The following is a 22,572-nucleotide window of genomic DNA, read 5'->3' as shown; positions in this document are numbered from 1 at the left end:
AGAACCACATTAATTTTTACCTCACTTAAATTGTAATTTGGTGGGCTATTTCACTATTACTTAAAAGGATAAGGACTTTTTACATGAATGAAAAGATGTCCATGATACATTATTTTAAGGGGGAGAAAAAGCAGATTGCAGAATAATATGTGATGTTTAGGTCCCCTCCATGCTTTTGGCAAATAGTTTTAATTCATGCATTAAAAGGCCTGGAAGGATATACACTGAATTTAGCTATTGTAATACATATTTGTAAAAACAATAAGCCAAAGCAATAAAGATACTCCAGTTTATAAAAAAGTCATTTGGAGACTAAGTCTAAATAAGCTATTGTTCTTTTTAACTTACTAGAAAAAAGGATTTAGATATATACAATTTTCAATAGGTTCTTTTAAAACTGCACATAGACAAAAATGAATTTCCTATACCTCATTTAAATACAGACTTGGTAATGAATAACTCATTGATAGCTGGCCTTTTAGAATATTTTAAGGGAAATAAAATGGCTAAAAATGTTTGTTTATGGTGGCCAATCAAAACAACCTACAGGGCTTCCCTGGTGGCGCAGTGGTTGAGAGTCCGCCTGCCAATGCAGGGGACACGGATTTGTGACCTGGTCCGGGAGGATCCCACATGCCACGGAGCGGCTGGGCCCGTGATCCATGGCTGCTGGGCCTGCGCGTCCGGAGCCTGTGCTCCGCAACGGGAGAGGCCACAACAGTGAGAGGCCCGCGTATAGCAAAAAAAAAAAAAAAAATTCACCTCACTGATCTATTTCCAGAAAAGCAGAAAGGCTCACAAAGGAACCCTTATGTATATAGCTTTTAGGAATGGTTTAAGAATAGGCAAGAGGAAAAACTGTACCCAAGTTAGGGCTATGTAGCAATCACACAACCATCCAGGTCACTTGTTCTGGTCTATCCATAGGACTGCAGCTTAGGTTTGTCTCATTTACACTTTCCCATGCAGTCTATACCCTCATCCTCCTTGCCAGAAGTGGTTCTCACTAGCTATTTCTGGATCCTCTCTGCCCTCCCTCCCCTTTGGCATGCTCAGCTCACTTCAGTCAACTGTTCTGAGTGTTGAGCAGGATGAAATGGCTCTGGTCCGTTTCAGCAAACCAAATACAGTGGCAAACAGCTACCAGACAGATACTTCTGATGCAGGCATTAATAATGATTAACATTTACCTAGTGCTTTATATTTTACAAAGTGCTTTCAAACGTTATATTGCTCATTCTTCACAAGTGCTCTCTGAGGTACAAATGACTGCTGAGAAAACTGAGGTCCTGAGAGATTATGACTTGTCCCAGGGTTTCTCTACTCTCATTCTGAAGTGCATGTTCCATTGACTCTACTAACTTACCCTTTTAATAAAAAATGAAGCTGTTGGTGGCGGGGGGGATGGTGGGAGATGGAAATATTGGGAGTTTGGGATTAGCAGATGCCAACTATTATATATAGGATGGATAAACAACAAGGTCCTACTGTATAGCACAGGGAACTATATTCAATATCCTGTGATAAACCATAATGGAATGGAGAGGATACTATTTGTGAAATGCACATGAATAAACTAAAAAAACCCACACATCTATGATTATTCCAAAGAAAAACTATCATATAACATAGAACAATTAAATTTTTTTAATAACAGTTAACTTTTAATGCTATTCAATGCTACCATTCTTTGGTCAAACAATACTTAAAAAGTAAATATTAATTAAGCTTTGAATACCTTTTAGTAATTTGTAGAGGATCATCAAGGATTGGGTCATTATCAAATGTTTCCTTATCAAAAATTCTTTTTATAGCATAGTTTGCCAGCTGTTCCATAAGAAGGTATGTTTTGTTAATATGCAAAAACATTGAAAAGTAGTGATTCTCTCCTTGGGAACACACATGAATACTCTCTGTCAGTATGACATTTGAAGTCTTTTCAAGTTTTGAGACCGCATCCCAGGAGATAATGAGTTTTACTGCAAATAAGAATTATAAACAGATATGATTAAATTTCTCAATGTTGATTCATATTTATCAATCAGGTCTTTCAAAACAATAGTTAACCACTTGAAAAATGCTATGAACAACTAAAATATTTTAGAGTTCAAGATATTAGTTAAAATTTTGAAGCATAACAATGAACATACAATAATTGTTGATCCTAGGAACAGATATAATTTTAAATAATTTTTAATTTTTTCTGATTTGATATTTAAACCTGATATTAAATTTGATATTTCAATTTACACAATTATATAACCATTGGTGTAAAAGCTATACATCTGCTGTGAACAGTACTGTTTGATTCTTCTTTGTAACTGTGAGCCATTAGGTACTATGATTACTATATGTATATTGTATGTTTAAAACAAGTATTAAAACATAGATTAAAGAAAGTAGGTAGTTTAGAACAAGTGAAAGAAAGGAGTCACATGCTAGATCACCATCATCATTTAATATTCATTTGTCTCCCACAATATGCAAGGCATTCTATACACAATTCTAATGGTTCTTAATGTTAAACAACCAGTCTTAAAAGTATTCTTTCCCTAGATGAAGTGAACTTTTTAACGTACAGTTTAATTACCCTTAATATCTATCCTATTACTTTATATGCAACCTAACACCACCATAGAGTTGATAGGTCAGTCTGCAAGTTCAAAGTCATAGTAAGCAACAGAAACCACTTACTTTCTGATCCCAACAAAAAAGAATAGAAGCTCAGAAAGTTGGTGCTAAGATATAGCCAACCCTGACAAGGAACCCGTCCTTTCCAATAACTGCACGAGTAATAGGTCACTAACTTTTCCTGCTCTGGTAAACCAAAACATTTTTCAAATTTCAAAAGGGCTTCTCGAAATTTCTCAGGGTCATCTTCTTTTGCAAAAGAATGTTTTCCCTCTTCAGCAATTAATCCCTAAAGGAGACAAAATATTTTCTGAAAATTAGTAATTACCTACCAACAAAAATATCTCTCACATATTTAAACAATTCATTGAATAAAACTGTGTATACACACACACACACACACACATGCATGTGCACACACATCTCTTAGGACAGAGGTGAGCAGATTTTGTTTAATTTTGTAATTAGGCTTTTTCTAATGCCTCACAAGGAGCTACCACAAATAGAGGTGCTAAATATTATTTTGATTGAGTGAAGGGTTCATTCAAACTGCAAACGCAGAAGATTATGAAATGAAAATATCCCTAATAGCACTCACAAGGGCACCAAAGACTAACTGCTAACTTTACAATGTCTTTAGTTCTGATTCTGATATTCATATATGTGCTTCTGCCAATCCTGAAAGGTGGCAGTAAAACAATGACCTGCCATGCAGCTTCGATCCTCAAATAAGAGGGTCAAAGACTTTAGTATTCCATCTACAAAATATATCCATGCCACTTACTCTTATCTTTCCTTGTACAAAATTAGTAATATCTTCATTAGAATCAAACACAGACAAGGTCTTCATGATATTTTGTTCTAACCATTCCCAATGTTTGGTTATTTCTTCTCTGTTGGCTCCTGATTCATAATAAAAGAGAATGAAAGAGTCAAAGAAAACTCCACACACAAAAAACTGTTCTTGATATTTATAAGCTTAGTTTTAAAAGAAATAAAATTATATTTGCTCATTTTCAAAAATGATCATCATAAAAGAATAGGGGTACTACATTTATTCTCTATTTCATCACTATATGTGGGTAGGAACACTATAAGTAGAAAGGATAAAATATTTAAGGAAAGTGGAGAAAAGTAAATACAACTCATGAGAAAAGATATAAAATTCTGAAAACAAGGTGCCAGTAGCTGGTGCCTACGGTAACCAGTTCTTTTAAGAGAATATATAGAGTACCAAAATATAAATAAACATAATTTAATCTTTGGCCTTCAAATAATACAGTCAGTACTGTGCCTATCTGTGTGACTGAAAACAGCATGCACATGACAATCCTATGCACACTGTGTAAATGTGGATTTCAACTGTGGCAACTCTACCTCAGAAAGTATGAAGCCTTTGCTCAGAGTCAACTCCTTCATTAAAAGGTCTATTCAACTTAAAGAAATTTTATGAAAGAGGTTAGAAATCCTGTAGCAAGGTTAAATCCTTGTGACCTCCTGCATCAGTGTTAGGTGGTTTATTGAGGGTCAGACTAAATACTACACTTAGCTCTGGGTTGCTTTGGCTTGAAGAACATTTCAATATCTATCAATTTCCCCCTATAACCCACATACCTTTAAGATCTCTCTAGCACTGCAGATTATACAAATCTCATTCAAAAGAAATATCCTGACTTCTAAGTACGTTTTATAATATATGGAAGAGTGATACATTAAAAAATTTGACACTGCAAAATCGCCTATTTCCTACAGTTCAGTTAGAATTGTATTCATGTTTCTCAAGTCATCATACCATGTGTAATATCTTTCTTTAATGAACAACAAATAAAAGCCATGGGGAAATTTTAAGGCCTTTATTTTGGTCCTTTAGGTATAAAGAAGCTTCATTAGTAGGTAACTACTATATTTCTGTATCAGGTTAATTTGGGGGAATAAGTTGTATTATCATCCATTTTTTAAAGTAAAAACGATAATTTTTTCTAAATAATTTCTACCAACGAGATTTAGAGTTGAGGTTATAGACATCTCATGATGTCAGCAGGTGTAATATCTTCTGCATTTAGTTTAAACAGCATTCAATTTAAAAGAGCCAGGAGAAAACACTCACCAGAAACACTAAAGGAAGTTTAGAGGGAGATGCACAAAACAAGCCACACATTTTAAAAAATTAATTGTATGCTGTATGTTTACACATATGAACTGTCCAGAAATTGACAGGCTTTTAGTTTTTAAAAAAGTATGTATACTTAAAAGAAGAGGGGGGAGAAGGGAGAAAGAATGAGAAAAAGGCAGCCTTTCAACATTAAAAAAGCCACAAATCTCGGATTCTAATTTAGACCAACATTGTAATGGCATCATAAAAGAAGTAAACTGTCACTGTATTTTTTTTAATTTTGAGTTTCTTTGTTAGGAAGAACCATCCTAATTCCTTTTCTACTACAAAATATATATGTGGAAGCATCTGAACCACCCCAGCATAGATGAATATGTAGCATTATGTGTAAGATATCCCTTCATATTTCAAGGATATGGTGCCTTTTGCGAGAAAGTCGGTGTGTAACTAAAAAAGGTTCAGATTTTTAGGCTTAAATTTTCTTAGGGATCAACCTTTAAGTTTTGAACTTGATTCTCCTCATCTGAGTTATTAGAGATGAAACAAAGTACTTCATGGGGGAGGTTCTCATCTTCCTAGCAGTTGGGTTAAGCAGGAGAGGTATTGGGTTAGCCAAAAAGTTCATTTGGGTTTTTCCATAAGATGGTATGGAAAACCCAAACGAACTTTTTGGCCAACCCAATAAGTTGAAGAAAGGAGTCATACAGCAGTAGCACTAAGCAAAATTTACTCTGAATCAGCACTGCTGGAACACATGCTTTAGGTCCCTCACGTTAATGGATTTTTAAAAAATAATTTATAATCCTTCTTAAATAAATAGATATCTTTCTAGTCTCTCAAATAGAGCTGCACATTTAACTCGTTTCTAAATCAAAACAACTGGGGAGATTCTATTCCCATATAAGTCATTACAGAGTATTGAGTAGAGTTCCCTGTGCTATACAGCAGGTTCTTATTAGTTATCTATTTTATATATAGTAGTGTATATATGTCAATCCCAATCTCCCAATTTATCCCTCACCCCCCCCCCGTTTCCCCCTTGGTAACCATTCGTTTGTTTTCTACATCTGTGACTCTATTTGTAAATCAACTATACTCCAATAAAAATCAATTAAAAAAAAAAAACTGGGAAGTATAAGTAAATTTAAATATTCAATTTCTTAAGATCCTTATTTGTTTGAATTCCATGTTTTAAAAATCATACTCACCACAAGCAATTGACAGGTAAACTTGAGAATCTGGTGTCTGATGTAGGATGCGAAATGGAGCTACTTTAGCAGTGGAGTCTAAGACTGAATCCAGAGTCCCAACCAGAAGCCCTATTGTAATAAAGAGACTGTTGAAACAAGGATTTTACAAGAGATAAAATCAATATCGCTTCATATGACTAACAACCAATGTTTTTTTCTTTTAATTTCTAGCCCAAAGCTTCCTTATAGAGATTTTTCTTAAAGAAAAAATATACTCAGAATGAAGAGATTACACTGCTCCAATGTCAGTAGTTCTTGAAAATATTATCTTTCAATAAAAGAATAAGTCAGGTTCAGTTGTCTAAACCTCATGATATATTTGCAGCACTTATTTACCTCCTTTACAAGGTTGTGTATAGAGCAGATAAGAATGTAGATTCTGGGGCTTCCCTGGTGGCGCAGTGGTTGAGAGTCTGCCTGCCGATGCAGGGGACACGGGTTCGTGCCCCGGTCCGGGAGGATCTCACATGCCGCGGAGCGGCTGGGCCCGTGAGCCATGGCCGCTGGGCCTGCGCGTCCGGAGCCTGTGCTCCGCAACGGGAGAGGCCACAACAGTGAGAGGCCCGTGTACCGCAAAAAAACAAAACAAAACAAAAGAATGTAGATTCTGGTACCAGAGATTACCTAGGTTTGAATCCTGGCTCTGGTACTTACTTGTGTCAGCTTGAGCCAGTTGTAATTACGTTTTCTTCATCCTCATTTGTAAAATAAGCGGGTAAAAATGGAGCCCACCACAAAAGGTTGTTGTAAAGATGAAATGAGTTATTATTACACATAAAACACTTAGCACAATGCTTAGCACATAGCAAAAGACTCAGTGTTAGCTAATACTATTATAAGAAAATAATGGATATTTAAACAAGATAAAAAACCTTGATTAATTAAAATGCTTAGGTAAGGGGAATTTCTTTTTAACATTTAATTTCTCAATTTGGAATTCAAGGCTTTGATCATTTAGCTTTTTCAATTTAATTATCTGATATTTCCTACTCCTCCCTAGAATAAAGTTTGCTGTTTTCTTAAACAACTAATTTCTCCCTTAAAGTCTTTGCTAAGCAAGTCTCTTTTTAACCTAGAAATGCTAACGCAAGTCTTGTAGCCCAGTCTGGCTAATCCAAATTCTACATTTTCTTCAAGACCCAATTCCCCTATGAAATCCTCACTGGCAACCCCAAGCAATTATGCCTTCCCTTTTGTCTGATTACTTATGGCACTTAAAGTCTATATGACACAACCTAGAATTCTGATTATTAGGCTAGTTATTACAACTACTTTCTAAGTGCTTCATGTGTATTTATCTTACCTCCTTATCTAGATTATTAGTTCTCTGGGGACAATAACCATGTCTTCTACCTCTGGGTTTGTATCCCTAACTTTCAACATATTGCTGGACACAACAGGAGCAAAATTTGTTGACTTAACTGTATCAGTGAGATGGCTGAAGTACATAAATTTACCTTCCTTTTCTGGAAGCTTTGATTGGTTGAGTGTTTGTTTTACTTTATGAGGCATTCCTCTTTTATTTAGCATATAGACTTAGAAAAAATAAATCAATTATAAAACAGGCCTTTGGCTATTTTCCTATCTTTACCCACTGAAAAGGAGTTAAGACTTCAAGCAAGCTTTGAATGAGAAGATAGGTAGGTTGGCAGATGTGAGGTAGGAAGTTATTATAAGCATAGAAGGAGGTAAATTAGAAGAGTAGGAGATAGAGCAAAGAAATAAAGAGAAATTTGGCTCAGCTGAAAAAAATGGGTGGGAAAGTAGATGTAGGAATTGGTAAAAAGTAAAAATAGGGGTCACATGCAGCATAACATTAATTAGCAATCTTACAGAGGGTTTTGATAGTGGGGGCCAAGTATCAAGAAAGATTTTGGCAATCACAACACGTGCAGCTTATAGAAAGAAGAAATTATCTGGACTTCCCTGGTGGTCCAGTGGTTAAGAATCTGTCTTGCAATTCAGAGGACACTGGTTCGATCCCTGGTCGCTGTAAGATCCCACATACCGTGGGGCAACTAAGCCCACGTGCCACAACTACTGAGAGCCTGCCTGCCACAAACTAGAGCCCACGCACTCTGGAGCCTGCACGCCACAACTAGAGAGACGCCCGTGCACCACAAGGAAGAGCCCGCATGCCGCAACTAAGACGACGCAGGCAAACATAATAAATAAGTAAAGTTTGCATAAAAAAGAAATTATCTGATATGAAAAAGCTATAATATGAATTGAAGACTAAGAAAAAGAAATATGAACATCCAAACAAATATTATGAAAGAGACAGTACCAGGGAAGAGAGAATGGGAATGAAGAGAAGAGACAGAGGAAGTGATTATATATCAACTAATAATGAGGGAATTACTGAAGGGCTTGAAGATAAAAGGCAAAATCTATCACTTTCAGAGTGAAAAAGTGTAAGAAATTGGAGATCTGGCTAAGAGATCAAGGATAAGGTAAGAAAAGTGGAAGTTGGTGAAAGATAAAGAAATAAACGTGGGGGCTTCCCTGATGGCGCAGTGGTTGAAAATCTGCCTGCCAATGCAGGGGACACGGGTTCAAGCCCTGGTCTGGGAAGATCCCACATGCCGCGGAGCAACTAGGCCCGTGAGCCACAACTACTGAGTCTGCGCGTCTGGAGCCTGTGCTCCGCAACAAGAGAGGCCGCGACAGTGAGAGGCCCGCACACCGCGATGAAGAGTGGCCCCCGCTCGCCGCAACTAGAGAAAGCCCTCGCACAGAAACTAGGACCCAACACAGCCAATAAATAAATAAATAAATGATTTTTTTAAGTCTTTAAAAAAAAAGAAATAAACGTGGGAGCTAAACATATGCAGCTGGCTTCTTCAGAGCAATGTAATTGAAATTATTCGGGAAATGGAAAAAAGGAGGATGTTCTCAGTTTGAAGATGGGAAAGTGAAAATACTAAAATAGATAAAAGAGTGGTAGTAAAAAACAACCAAAAGAGGTAACTATCTTCAGGTTGAAAAAATGAAATCAAGTGTATGAATGTCTGTTTATATAAATAAACATGCAATACCTTGACAAAACTGTCAAAATAAAGGAGTTCAAATAAAAGCATTCATTAAACACGGCACTGTTAAAGCTGCTGGATTTGGCTTCCAAGAATTTAAGATCTAAAAAAGCTTTCAAAAAATTTTTTTCAAATTTGCGAGGAAAATCATTTATTTCATGTTTACCACATTTTAAATAAAAGTAGCTCAAATTCTATTTTCTTCTTTATATATCCTAGAAAAAGCAGTATTAGAAGAATGGGAAAAAGAACAAAGAGGTAAAGAAAAGTTTGGCTCAGCTGAAAGTTAACAGTGGGAGTGTGGATGTGTGAGGAGGTAGAAAGGAAAGGAGAGGCCACAGATAATCATTCCTGAGTAACAATAACAATTAGCTCTTTGATAGAAAGTTTGAGACTGGGGACAGACAAAGTGGTCAAAACCACTGGCAGGAAAGGTCATTTTTTTGCAACAGAAATGTTTGCAAGATTATAAGTGCTTTACACTACGTAGAAAGGAAATTGTTCGGTTTTTGTAAGTGCTTTAAATCAGGCAGTTAGTGTAAAACCATGCAACAAATAATTTGGAAGCTAGTGCTAGAATACATTTCTAGTCACTTGGGGAAGTCTTCCAGCGCATTAAGCTATAATCATCATCAAGCCCCTGCAAGTCATTTAGGAATTAATATGCACCAATGTCTGGGTTCTAAAAGTACAAGAAAACAAGCAGACAACTTTGGGTTGCCTTTCCGTACACACAGAGGTTTATCATCTGACAGCCTGAGTATCCAAGGTCATGAATCAGCCTACACATGGGAAGTTCTATAGCAATATTAAATTGGGAACAGAATAGATACGGTCTCTCAGCTGCATGACAGAACAAGAGATTTAAAAATATCAAGAAATTCAAATCATTCTTTGAATGTCTATAACTGAGTAAGGTATCAATGTTCTAGACTCTATTAAAGGTCTATGTGGTTTTGGTAGCATCCTGACATATAAGTAGCAACAAACTTCTTAAGGAAACTCATCACCATAAGTGATGTGAAATACTTTATTAAATGACACAGCAAGATAACAAAAAAAGCAAGGTTCTGTGATTTTAAAAAATAGGCAATTTACAGGTAATGATTATTGTTCATGAACCAGTTATTTGGATGGATAGAGATAGAGCATCACTGATGTCAGAGATGAAAAACACCCTAGCATGTCATGTAGTCCAACTACCCATACATTCGTCTGTTCTATGGTATCCCTGATAGAAAGCCTGGCTTTTTCCTGTAAACTCCAGAGTTCTCCCAAGGCAGCCTATTGCATTGGTGGGAATTTCTACTAATTAGAAAGTTATTTCTAAAATATTTTATGGTTGACCCTTGAACAACACAGGGGTTAGGGGAGGTAACTGCCACACAGTCAAAAATCTGCATATAACTTCATAGTCGGCCCTCCTTATCTGCGGTTCTACGTCCTCAGGTTCAACCAACCGCATATCATGTAGTACTGTTGTATTTATTGGAGAAAAAAACCCCACATATAAGTGGACCTGCACAGTTCAAACCCCATGTTGCTCAAGGGTGAACTGTATATATCCAGATGTTATAATCAGGGCTGGCTTTATGAGCTTGTGGCCTGTCCATTAAGGCCTCATGCTCAGAAGGGCCCTGTGCTTGCTTTAATACGCTACTGTCACCCATCTTAAAATTCTAAATTTTTGAACAAAGAGCCCTGCATTTTCATTTTGCACTGGGCCACACACATTAGGTAGCCAATCCTGGTTACAGTGGTTATCTCCAGGCAGCAGGATGATGGGTGATCATTATTTTCTTTTTTACACGTACACATATTTTCTGAAATTTTTACAATGAACATTTTTTAACCCTTAAGATAGAAAAATGAAGGTATTTCTTTATACACTTAAAAAAAAAGAAAAAGGAAGGTCTTTCTTAGGATAAATAAAATGCTATTCAATACTTCCTTGCAACTTTGGGATAATACAAAACATATGCTCTCTTCAATATGATGGGTCTTCAAGTATTATTATAGTTACCTTGTCTCCCCTTGCTTATTCTTCTCCTCGCCTACCTTAAAATATACCTAGTTCTTTCACCAGTTTGTTGCATGAGATTGTCTGGGACTCTTATTATTTCTTCTATCATTCTCTTAACATACCTATTTGTCAAAGTCTCTTATGAAATGTGTCACTCAAACCTGAATACCAGATAAGATCTGAACAAATGCAGGCTTCTTATATTGTGGGCTACATGGTTCTATTAATGCCGTCAAAGATCATACCAGCTTTTTCAGTCCTTATGTCATATTATTATCATACTAAGCTTGTGATCAACTAATACACTGTGATCTTCTTCACAAACATAAGCACCAACCTAGGTATTCTCTGTCCTGTACAGCTGATTTTTAAAAAAACCTAAATGCAGTTTACATTTACCTATGATAAATTTTAGCTCACTGATTTTAACTGAGCATTCTAACTTGTCCAGTTCTATCTGAATCTTGATTTTACCTTCTATGATAGTGATTCTCAACCCTAACTGCAAATTTGAATCATTTGGAGGACTTTTAAAAACTCCTCAAGCTCGACTTTTAAAATTACTAAAGCCTGGAGATTCTAATTTAATTCATCTGGGACAGGGCCCGGGTATTCTGTTTTTTTCCTTAACTTTGTATTATAAAAATTTTCAAAAATAGAATAATAAACTAAAACTTCTATGTGCCCATCACATAACTTCAATAATTATCAACATTTTGCCAATCTTCTATCATTAATCCGTCCTAGAGTATTTTAAAGTAAATCCCAGATATCATATCATTTTACCCATAAATATTCCAGTGTCATTTAGTTTGTTTAAAAGGTTCTCAGTTGAATCTACGGCCAGTGTTGAGAAAACTGATCTATGGTATTAACTGTCCCTTTCCATTTTCAGACACCTGCAAATTTGATAAACATTTCTTTTTTATATTAGGTTAATGATAATGATGAACAAGTAGGACCAAGAGCTGAGTGTTGGAGGAAGGTCCACTATAAAAGAGCCAAAGCTTGAAAATGGTACTCATTATCAATGTGCTAGTTTAGTACACTTTCATTTGACAAGTGGCTCTTTCTGCTTGTAAAGTAGATTGAGGACACTGTGTAAGGCAACACTGCTCTAGCTACAGAAGTCATTAAAATGAACTTCCTAATACAAACAAGATTTAATTTCCATTCTAAGTAAAATGTTAGATTATAATTTGGGGCCATAGAAATGATTACTGGAACTTTATAGTGGATTCTGTATCTTGCCTTAAGTTGCCGTATTTACAAAGTCAAACAAGTACACCTTTACTGAATTTTTTATAATCTCAAGTTCATTAAAAGTTGATGAACAAACTAATTAGTAAAATGACAGCACTCTTAGTAGGAAATACATTCAAATAGGAGAAAGTAGTGTTCTCAGTAGAGGTTGTAGGTTTTCCTGTTTCTACTGCTTTTGCTGCCAGTTCTAAGTCCTTAAAACAAGACTGTGAATGCTTATTTTACAACTATCCAAGAGCCACAGATGACATTTTGAAAGCTGCCAACTTTACACTAAGAGCTTTGGAAAACTGTTAATAAAAATAACTCTTTTGTCCTGTTTTCCCTCTCCCTTCATTTTTTAAAGACATTTACTTGAAAACTAGATATACCTAAGCTCTCCTTTCCTTCCCTAACTGAAATTTTTGTTTCATTAAAGGATTTAGAATTTTTTAAAGGTAAGTAACTGACGACATAAATGGCAGATTACAGTGTCATGGGGATAAAAAAGCATACATGAATTATTAATCGAATCCAGCTATACTTCTAAAGATTAAAACATAGAGAAATATGAGAATTGTTACCATCTTTATTTACAGTACCTTAATACACTTCAAGACTTATGCATCACTGTACAAAATGAGTAGCCCTCAGAAAATTTTTAAAAATACAACATCTGAATTCCCAGGTGCAAAGCAAAAAGTAAGTGTGGCAGCAAATGAAAACTCATACATGGTACAGTGCTTTAAAATCATTATTTAGAAGAACTAAAGCTGGCCCCATGATTTTGGTTACTTTAAAACAAGAGGAGAACTAATGATTAAAACTTCACTTTTTTATACTGGAGTGAGAGAGGAAAAAACAAGACCATCTAGGCGGTAATTGAAATGGCAGTGGAGACAAAAAATAACAAAGGTTTAATTCTCAGGTCCCTTTGATATTCTCTCTCTGGTTTTCCGGGTTTTCCTCTTCTATAGATGAGGACATTGCTCTTCAACAACCTTTCTGGTTGCTAAGGGCACTATATCTTGAGTCTCATATTTTCAACCACAAATAAATGGATCTGGAGTACTTGCTGTGTCCCCAACAACTGCCATCTTTTGCTTTTTCACTACCATATTATTCCTCCCACTTAGAATGTCCTCCCCAGTTCTCTCTACCAAACCACAGCCCAGATATTGTTGGTGCTGAGAGATGGCTGATTTAATTTTAAAAAACAATCCAAACTGGCTTTTGGCAAGTTGCTCCACAGATGTCACACTGGGATTCTGCCACCAGAATACCACCTATTGTTATTAATCACTGCTTTTAGGAAATCTTTGTATCATTTAACAGGCCATTAGATAAGCGTACTTTACACCAGATCTGGTCCTGGAAAATTGCTTTGGGAGTTTCAAATACTCCTCATGCATGACTATTTATAAGCCACTCAAACCAGGCTGATGTTATTACTGACTACCTCAATAATTACGTTTTTTGCTTGCTTACTTGTTTATTAGTTGTCTGTCCCACCAGATTATAAAGTCTGTGGGGGTAGAAACTATTTCTGCTTTATTCATCACTGTATACCCAACACCCAGGACAGTAGCCAGCTACTACCCATTTCTCTGCTTCCCTTCACAGTGAAATTCCCAGACAGAATTATGTATATTCACTCTGCTCCCAAAAACCTGCTTGGCTCATATACTCTAGTCCCTCTGGTCGCTGCGCATAGGTTACTTAAAGAAGTGTTCCTACACCAAATTTATCTAAAATACCAATCCCCTCCCCTCTCTATTACTATACCTTACTTTATTTTTCTTCATATCCTTTACTGCCACCAGCCATATATTATTTGTTTATTTGCCTCCCTCAACTAAAATGTTAGCCCCATGAGAATGGGGATTTTGCTCTGCTCACTGCTGTTATCTCTAGCACCTAAAACAGTGCTTGATTTTTAGAAGACACTAGGTAATTATCTGTTGAATGAATGTATCTTGTAACATCACATTTAGGATTTACTCTTACCTGTTGTGCTCATATGGCAGCAGCAAAAGGTGAAAAACTGGGCAGATTTTCTAACATCAAGGTAATATAAAATCCATGTCATAGCTGTACAGCAACATGGTAAACTTTATAGTGCCCTTTATTTTATTAATTTTTAGCTTACTTTACATCTATACTCCTTCCACAACTGTCCACCAGAAACACGGGCTCTCACCAGCTGAATCATTATTTCTTCTTCAAGTATTATGTTTTGAAAACTGTAACTAAGATAACTAAAGTTATACATACTCTTCAATACCACTAAGACAAGTGATGCTTATACTTGTATCTACAGAAGCACTGTTTGAGAACTTCTGGGTTTGGGGAAATTGTAGCTCAAAAAGAAATTCTGTCCTGCTATTTTATTCTAATTGCTGTATATTATTTTGATTAAAAACCATAGATGCAGGAATTCCCTAGTGGTCCAGTGGTTATTACTCTGCGCTCTCACCGCCAAGGGCCCGGGTTCAATCCCTGGTTGGGGAACTAAGATCCCAGAAGCCATGCGGCCAAAAAACCACCAAAAAAATCATAGATGCATAGTCATTATCATATCAAAATTCTTGAGTGATTAACTATCAGTGTTTTGATTTTGTAGTGATATCACTGCATATTGTATATACTCAATGTTACTACTCCAAATCAATTTCTATATACAACATGGGAAAAGTAATTACTAGGGAAAATGGTACAAATATAGATCCTCATTTGGTCTTCGGGTAAAGAAAATGGCACTTAACATCTCGTACCTTCATTAATAGATAAATGAACTTCAAATGTTTATATAGTTGCTCGAAGGTTTCAAAACTCATTTGACTCACATAACAATGCCATGAGATAGGGAAAATAAGTTTTGTTCCCATTTTACAAATGACAAAACAAAGCCTTTATAAAACAATTACAACTGAATAGACACATAAAAATATTAAAGAAACAGGGAAGATAAAGGAAGCAAGGTGAATGGGGTAAGTGGAATCACTGGACTAGGTGGTGTATTCAAGCATTTGTGGATTTTAGCTTGTAGTTGACTTATTTTTAAAAATCTCATAGGGTAACCCCTGGGGAGGGCAAATCACACTGTGCTCAGTTCCCTCCCTGGGACATTTTGATACAGGTGAAATCAAGTAAAAAATTACCTTTAAAGATCTCTTTGAATGATATAATAAAGAACAACTCTGTAGGTTTTGAAAAATGAAGGATGGTCAGTATCAACACTTTTAAGTCTTGATTCTCTTCATTAGAACGACATCTACTTGACAGCAAATATTAATTTCCTACTTACATTATAAATCTCCAATATCTTAACAAAAAGAAAAGAAAAGAAAGAAAAGAAACCAACCTAATTGCATACAATCTACATCATTATTACTTTAACGTAACTCTTGAGGATTGAGGATTCAGGACCCTAAGGTAAACTGGAGTGGTGTTTTCCAGCCTATGCTTAAGGGAGGAAAGACCCCAGCAGCAAGCAGGGGAAGGGAAAGGGAGAGAGAGCAGTGTATTACCAGGTATCTGAAGAAAGGCCCAAAGCTTACAGGTATGCAGTCAACAATCCTTCCAATGGAACAGGATAGGAAGCCCAGAGATAAACCCACACACATATGGTCACCTTACCTTTGATAAAGAAGGCAAAAATATACAATGGAGAAAAGACAGCCTCTTCAATAAGTGGTGCTGGGAAAACTGGACAGCTACATGTAAAAGAATGAAATTAGAACACTCCCTAACACCATACACAAAAATAAACTCAAAATGGATTAAGGACCTAAATGTAAGGCCAGACACTATAAAACTCTTAGAGAAAAACATAGGCAGAACACTCTATGACATAAATCACAGCAAGATCCTTTTTGACCCACCTCCTAGAGAAACGGAAATAAAAATAAACAAATGGGACCTAATGAAACTTAAAAGCTTTTGCACAGCAAAAGGAAACCATAAACAAGACCAAAAGACAACCCTCAGAATGGGAGAAAATATTTCCAAACGAAGCAACTGACAAAGGATTAATCTCCAAAATATACAAGCAGCTCATGCAGCTCAATATCAAAAAAACAAACAACCCAATCCAAAAATGGGCAGAAGACCTAAATAGACATTTCTCCGAAGAAGATATACAGATTGCCAACAAACACATGAAAGGATGCTCAACATCACTAATCATTAGAGAAATGCAAATCAAAACTACAATGAGGTATCACCTCACACCAGTCAGAATGGCCATCATAAAAAATCTACAAACAATAAATGCTGGAGAGGGTGTGGAGAAAAGGGAACCCTCTTACACTGTTGGTGGGAATGTAAATTGGTACTGCCACTATGGAGAACAGTATGGAGGTTCCTTAAAAGACTAAAATAGAACTACCATATGACCCAGCAATCCCACTACTGGGCATATACCCTGAGAAAACTATCATTCAAAAAGAGTCATGTACCAAAATGTTCATTGCAGCTCTATTTACAATAGCCAGGACATGGAAGCAACCTAAGTGTCCATCAACAGATGAATAGATAAAGAAGTTGTGGCACATATATACAATGGAATATTACTCAGCCATAAAAAGAAACGAAATTGAGTTGTTTGTAGTGAGGTGGATGGACCTAGAGTCTGTCATACAGAGTGAAATAAGTCAGAAAGAGAAAAACAAATACCATATGCTAACACATATATATGGAATCTAAAAAAGAAATGGTCATGAAGAACCTAGGGGCAGGACAGGAATAAAGACGCAGACCTACTAGAGAATGGACTTGAGGACACGGGAGGGGGAAGGGTGAGCTGGGACGAAGTGAGAGAGTGGCATGGACATATATACACTACCAAACGTAAAACAGATAGCTAGTGGGAAGCAGCCGCATAGCACAGGGAGATCAGCTCGGTGCTTTGTGACCACCAGAGGGGTGGGATAGGGAGGGTGGGAGGGAGACGCAAGAGGGAGGGGATATGGGGATATATGTATACGTATAACTGATTCACTTTGTTGTACAGCGGAAACTAATACAACAATTGTAAAGCAATTATACTCCAATAAAGATGTTAAAAAATTCAGTTGTAAGCATAATTAATGTTTTAGACAGATAATAATATAGATGTATCCCTACCAAAAAAAATAATAATCCTTCCATTACTACCTAGAAAAATTGGTGACACTGACCATCCTTCATATCTCAAAACCTCCTACAAAGCTGTCCTTTATCATTCTAGGAAATCTTTAAAGGCAATTGTTTGCTTGATTTCACAGGGATCCAGGTTCCAGGGAGGGAAAAAAGGAGCGGAGCATACAGTGTGATTTGCCTCCCTAGGGGTTGCCCTATGGGATTTTCTCTTTAATAAGCCAAATTATATTTACTAATTTACAGTGTATGTGTGGGGGGGGAGGGTTGATCTTTCCTTATGTAAAATGAAATGTCAAGGCCACCATTTGTGCACCCTGGTCCCAGTAATGAGGTACCTGGGAGGCCAAAATTTTACCAGATGGTTCTTTTGTGAGCATGGAATGCAGGGATATTTTGCCAAAGAAAACTGAGAACATTTTCAGAGTTTGGTCCTTGAGCTCGGGGTAGGGAAAAAGGAGAGAAAAGCCTTGTATTTTTGAGGGATGGTCATTAACAACTTTTTAAAAAGGCTACCTTATTGTTTTTTATGTATGTGTTTAATTATGATAACTCACATAGTGATTTATTAAGTTTATATAAATATCATAAAACATTTTGAAATGGAAAGCTCATTTCAAACATTACCATGTTCTAGTTTTTACAGATGGTTTAATTTCAAAGTAATGATGCCAAGATGAAAGAAGAGATAAGGAAACATCCTCCATTTTCATGTTTTATTTCTTAGTCTTGTTCTACATCACCAAAAAAGAGGCCTACTGAGGGAGGCTGTCAATCCAACACACAAGAACCTGCTTACACTGTTCAGATATGGAAGATTCAAGACCAAAATACTCTCAACAAACTATCTAAATTAAAGCTTCCTAATTGGCAGACCTTCCTAAGTCCCATACACTAGAATACTTAATAGAATGTAGCCCCATAATTTCACTCATGTAGTAGCTTCCATCTGCCAAGCAGAGCAAATTGTTCATTTGTGCTTAATAAGCCAAATATGCATAAATTATTTTTAATTACATAAAGCCAGGTGCTAAATTTAGGTGCCAGAGAAAAGTCATCACACTTATCAGACAGGAGGAACAAGGAATAATGCAAGGTAACTGCAAAAATACAGTTACAGAAGGGTGAATTACTTCTCTAAATGAGAAGTAATAAAGTACAGATCACTTTATCTGAAAAATAATCTTATGTATAACAAAAATTTTCACAAGATATTCCACCCTGCTGTGAACCAGGACAATTAAGTAAGATACAGTTAGGCAAATGGTAAGTAATCTACCAGATATCCACTAGAAGTGTTTCAGAAATTTAGAAAAGGGTTTAAGAACTCTAACTTCCAAATTAGTCTCTTGCTAAAACCATCCTAGCGTTCTCTGTTGCTCCAATTCCATTATTAGAATGAAAGAAAAAAAAAAGAGTCAACTAACTTCACCAAATCCACAGCTAAAGTCATTACATTGCTGGTGCTTATTGCCAATTATCACATGGCCAAGAAATGAAATCTTAAAGAAAGTACAACTATTAACATTTCTAGATGGTCATTATCTTTTCTTCATTAAAAAATATATAAACGAATATCTTAAAGGGGGAGCACGTAACATTGGATTTTAGCAAACAAAATGGACAAAGGCAAGCTTATGCTGGCACACAGTCAAACTCCTGTGAGAGCTAATCCAAATGTGGATTTGTGGTAAAGCACATCAAAGCTTCTGGCTTCACGATTTTAAGTAAGAATACAGTAATCGAGCAGCCATGAAAATCAGCACACTTTTGCTCTGGACCACAAAGAACCAAACGAACCTTAAAAACACCTCTTTGCTCCATTCTGATCTATTTTGTTTAATTTACACGAAATATAGTGGTAGCTCTCATGTGGTAATTTCAAGCATCTTGACAATACAACAGATAAAGCAAACATGCAGAGATACGAACTGACCACAAAAATGGGGCTGTGGCTGTTCTCAACATACATGTGTGGCAGAAATCTTGGTTTAGGGCTTCCCTGGTGGCGCAGTGGTTAAGAGTCCGCCTGCCAATGCGGGAGACACGGGTTCGAGCCCTGGTCCGGGAAGATCCCACATGCCACGGAGCAGCTGAGCCTGTGCTCTGGAGCCTGCGAGCGATGACTACTGAGCCCGCCTGCTACAACTACCGAAGCCCGCGCACCTAGAGCTGGTGCTCCGCAACAAGAGAAGCCACTGCAATGAGAAGTCCGCGCACCACAAGGAAGAGTAGCCCCCACTCTCCGCAACTAGAGAAACCCCACGCACAGCAACGAAGACCCAATGCAGCCAAAAATAAATAAATTTATTTTTTATAAAAAGAAATCTTGGTTTATTTCTTCAGATAAACACTCTCTTATTCTAAAGAGATAGGACTAGAGTAAATGGGAGTGGGTAGGATAGAGATAAGAAACTGGTGCAACTGATCCATGCTCTAAGAAAGCATGTCAAAGGAATCCCCTCGAGATCCAGTGGTTACAACTCCCGAGCTCTCACTGCCGAGGGCCCAGGTTCAACCCCTGGTCGGGGAACTAAGATCCCACAAGCCGCGTGGCAAAAAAACAAACAAACAAACAAAAAAAACTATGTCAAATGAAAAACCAAACACAGAAAGCAAGGAGTGATTATATAAAGAAAATTTGCAACAAGTAAAAAAACATTTACTACTACATAACAGTGATTTAATTCTCAAAAAGCTGATTTACTTATTAATTTTCAGGAACACAGTAGTTGTAACAAAGTGAAATACACTTCTTTGGTAGATGAGGCCAGGAGTACCAGAAAAATTCTGGTAAAGTAAGATTATGGGGAACCAAAATATTGTGCTGTAACACTGGGCTGGAAAATCTGTTTTAAATATATTCCGATCTGTTCTCAACGGACTCAAGTGGGTGAATTGTCACTGGGTAATTATGACCATTGATTCTCAAGTTTTAATCTGGTAAACATATACATCTAATAAATGGAAAGACTCCTCTGCAAAATAACACGTAATTTTTGAGAATGAGAAAACGACAAAATGTGAAGTTTAATCAGGCAATTTTTGTTGCCGTATTTTCAAGAGAGCTTTTTCAGACGCTGGATAGGATGAATAGGTCATGCAAGATTTTTTTTTAAATGTCCCATAGAACCTCAAAATTCTCTCCACACTGCTGGGGTCTTGGGAAAAAAAGGAAATAACAGCACATGTTCATCACCATCTTAACAAAACACATTGATTTGGCTCCTGTTAACTTTCATTTTATCCTCTCAGCTCTGAGGTAGACACCATTTACCAGAAGAGAAAAAGCAATGTCACCTCCTCCATGAATCTTTACCCAACCCTTCAGTTATTTGGTTCTAATTACAATTTGCCTGGTTTAGTAGTTAACGGGTTATAATTATAATTTGCCTGGTTTGCTGGTTACTTCCCCCAAACCCGACCCTCTGCCAGATTAAGAGCACTTCGAAGGCAGGGAACTGAATGTTAATTATCTTTGTACCCTAGCATTCCATGTGGCACATAGTAGGCGCTTCAGATTGAATAAATGAAAGAATTTGTCGAATGTAATTCAACAGGAGATTAGGATGGGACTAACATGAAGGTTTTGGGACTCTTCACTCTTCCCGTTCCATCTCGCTGCTGAATTAAGCCTGGTTCATCACTTCAAGGCCACAATACCAAACTAGAAGTTGTCACGATAAAGAGCTCTGGTCTCCCAATGACCAAAAGTTTGCATGCCCCTGCCCAAGACGACAGGTCTCAGACCAAAATTCCTTGGAGGTTTTAAACACTAGACCCAGACAGAGTTCTTGATTTGTAAATCAAAGAAGTGAAGGCAGGATAGATTAGGCGGGAAGAGAAACTTCCGTTTGTTTAACTGGTTTGCTTACAACCTTGGTTTTGAAAGAAAGGGCATTTCTCTCTTTCCTCCAGAGAGAAATGAATTACGAAGGTTGCTTTGAGAGGGGATCCCAAGGATTGAAAAGTTGGAGACAAAGTGAAAGATGATAAATCGGAGGGTTCAGCAATTCTGAGACCTACCCCTCACCCTCCCCCGCACTCCCTCTGACCCTCCCCCTGACTCCCTAACCTCTCATTTGATGCCGATTCCTCGAGACAGGATTGGAGCTCCTCCCTTTTTCCTCATCATCCCTCCTCCCACACAATTACACCTCCCACCCCCAGCGTGGCGGTTACCGATGGGGGGCAGGGGAGGGGCTGGGAGGCTTGTGAAAAAAGTTAAGTGCACAACTGCGAACTGGCCCGGGTCACCAGACTAAATGCGACCTGCCCACGTCTAACGCTACCAGCCCCCTCCCCCATGGAAAGCGACAGGGCAGGTACTCTGCCTCAGAAAGAACACTTCCTTTACCTCAGATTCTTCCTTGGCTTCAGAAGGAACCCCTCCTCCCTTTCCCCGTCCCACCCAAAGACCGACTGCTGGTCCAGGGAGGCGTTCTCAGGACTCAGTGAGGGCGAAGGAAAGGTGGTGGCGGGAGAAGAACCCCAGTACCCCCCCACCCAGGGTTTAGGATCGGGCGGCGGGCGGCGACGACTGTGTCCCTCAACACCTTTTAAGTACCAGCGAACACGGCCCAGAGGCGAGGGGGTGAGGGGGATGGCCAAAGCTTACCTGTGAGCCCCCCGCCGCCTTCCTCCCGGTAGCCCCGACGCCGCTGCAGCACGAAGTAATCGTTGGACCTTTCCATCAGCCACAGCTTCAGCGCATTTTTCAGGAGCACTTCCTCGGGCTTCAGCCACATCGCGAAGAACTTTATGCCGCCCGGAAGCAGCGACCCAGATGCCCTCCTCACCTCACCCCTCCACCCGTTTCCTCCCCTCTACTTCTCCCACCAAATCTGCCTCAGGCGGCAGCCGCTCTGGTTCTGCTTTTCCACACTTCCCCCAACCCTCCCTTCTCTCCCACGTAGGCAGCGAGACTGCCAATTCCCTCCCACAGCGCTACCGCCCGACTGGGAAACAGTCCCGTTCCTTTCCCTTCTGGGAGTTGTAGTTTACTCCCCGCTTTTCTGTACTCAAGCACCTGGAGCTCGGGACTACACTTCCCACAATCCACTGGGGAGAGAACTGGGTTTGGGTGCTTTCAAAGCGGGTCCCGCCACCAGTTAAGTGGATTTTGCCTATCGAAAGTTTAAA

At 37.9% G+C, this 22,572-nt stretch overlaps 1 protein-coding gene across 3 annotated transcripts in view; it reads right to left on the bottom strand.

Moving 5' to 3' along the window:
* The window catches only part of TBC1D8B (TBC1 domain family member 8B), an 84,362-nt gene extending 62,019 nt beyond the window's left edge, over positions 1–22,343 (bottom strand). Inside the window, exons 1-5 of one of the 3 annotated variants that reach the window (XR_007474691.1) lie at positions 22,049–22,326; positions 5,953–6,063; positions 3,416–3,534; positions 2,695–2,920; positions 1,739–1,979 (exon numbers count right to left, since the gene is read on the bottom strand). Coding sequence is in view for 2 of the 3 variants with exons in the window: in XM_004281502.4 (XP_004281550.1) it covers positions 1,739–1,979; positions 2,695–2,920; positions 3,416–3,534; positions 5,953–6,063; positions 22,049–22,178 (827 nt within the window). In the remaining variant the exon portion in view is untranslated. Of the gene's footprint in view, positions 1–1,738; positions 1,980–2,694; positions 2,921–3,415; positions 3,535–5,952; positions 6,064–22,048 lie in introns of all 3 variants that reach the window. The other 2 variants (XM_004281502.4, XM_033408796.2) reach the window with 2 other exon arrangements.
* Between the last annotated feature and the right edge of the window lie 229 nt (positions 22,344–22,572).

This window comes from Orcinus orca, chromosome X (genome assembly GCF_937001465.1).
Source record: "Orcinus orca chromosome X, mOrcOrc1.1, whole genome shotgun sequence".
NCBI classification, from domain to species: domain Eukaryota; kingdom Metazoa; phylum Chordata; class Mammalia; order Artiodactyla; family Delphinidae; genus Orcinus; species Orcinus orca.
The sequence above is the reverse complement of the archived record's forward strand: the minus strand, read 5'-3'. Positions and strand labels throughout refer to the sequence as shown.